Source organism: Trichechus manatus, unplaced genomic scaffold (genome assembly GCF_000243295.1).
Source record: "Trichechus manatus latirostris isolate Lorelei unplaced genomic scaffold, TriManLat1.0 scaffold00213, whole genome shotgun sequence".
In the NCBI taxonomy this organism is placed as follows: Eukaryota; Metazoa; Chordata; class Mammalia; order Sirenia; family Trichechidae; genus Trichechus; species Trichechus manatus.
In genome coordinates, this window is record NW_004444149.1 from 967727 (window position 1) to 969023 (window position 1297).

The following is a 1297-nucleotide window of genomic DNA, read 5'->3' on the forward strand; positions in this document are numbered from 1 at the left end:
GATCACCTGGAGGAATGGTGCCAGGTTGGGGACTCAGAGTTGGTCTCTGCTGCTGGCAGATTAGGCACTCAGCAGTGGCTGTAGCCAAGTTGGTCTTGGTGAGCGGAAGTCCATGCTGCTGAGCCTGTGTATAACCTCCATTCCTGCCACCACAGCCACTTTGTTCATGAGCCCCCTGGGCAATGATGTGAGTGGCTGGGAAAGGAGGATGACTGGTTTCCGCAGAAGATGTCATCCTATCCACTTGACTGTTAAAATGCTCCTCTGTCAAGGTCACCCTTTGGTGAGCATTCACATGAGACATAAATATCTTTACTTCATTGGTCCATTCAGAGAAATGCTAGAGGGCCTGAAGATCATGCTTCTAATAACTTACCTAGGAAGAGAGGAAGGAAGAAGATGGTCTTACCTGCACGCGGGTTCGGATGACATCCATAGGATTGGTGAGGATGGAGGCAGTGGCTGCAGCCAGGGGCCCTGAGATGGCTTGAAAAACAATGTGAGGGCACTCCTTAGGACAGAGGTATGAGAGCTGCTCTGGAATCAGAGGAAAGACAGTGCCTTAAGACATGAGCTACCACCCTGCCCAACCTCACTATATTTGCTGCTTCTAGCAGCTGGCATTCCCAACAATAACAAACTGTGCATCTTTAGCCATCTTAGACCCATAACTCTCATCTTTTTTTTTTTTTCTTTCTCTGCTTCCATCTGCATCCAACAAAAAAATTATATTATCAATAACAGGCCCCTTCCAGAAGTCATCATGGTCATGTCACCCATTTGAATAGGACAAGATTCCTCTGGTTCCTTTCACCTGATGAACAGAAGATTCTTTCTGACATAAAAACCTTTTGCCTCTTACTCTACTCCTCCCAGACTCATAGGCTAGAAAAGCATACACCACGTGTACTGAATAACTCTGGTCGTCTCTAAGGAAGGGAACTGGGTGGCTGAGGTGGGTGAGGAGTCTTTTCATTGCATACCCTTTCCTACTTTTTGAAATTAGAACCATGTGAATGTTCACATATGCACATAAATATTAAAATAAAAACATTTAAAATAAAAAGGGAAGGTCATATCTGACAGTGAAAATTTTTCTCTAGCCCATATCAGGCAAGAGAAATTCATTTTTCTAACTGCTGATGAAGAAGATGGAATGGTACCCAGGTTCACCCATTCCCAGTATCACTAGGAAGTCCACCTGCAATTCAATTTTTTGTTTCATCCTCTCTGGAGGTGAAAGACAAGAGTTTATTCATTTATTCAACAAAACTTTATTGAGTAACTACCATGGGCC

General features: G+C 44.0%; 1 protein-coding gene across 4 annotated transcripts in view; it reads right to left on the reverse strand.

Annotated features, from left to right (window-relative positions):
• Nucleotides 1–1297, reverse strand: part of SLC25A44 (solute carrier family 25 member 44) — a 16799-nt gene that overhangs the window by 5366 nt on the left and 10136 nt on the right. For 2 of the 4 annotated variants that reach the window (XM_023742535.1, XM_004388491.3), the window contains one exon: nucleotides 410–537. In XM_023742535.1, coding sequence (XP_023598303.1) covers nucleotides 410–537 — 128 coding nt within the window. Of the gene's footprint in view, nucleotides 1–205; nucleotides 538–1297 lie in introns of those variants that run through there. The other 2 variants (XM_023742536.1, XM_023742537.1) reach the window with 2 other exon arrangements.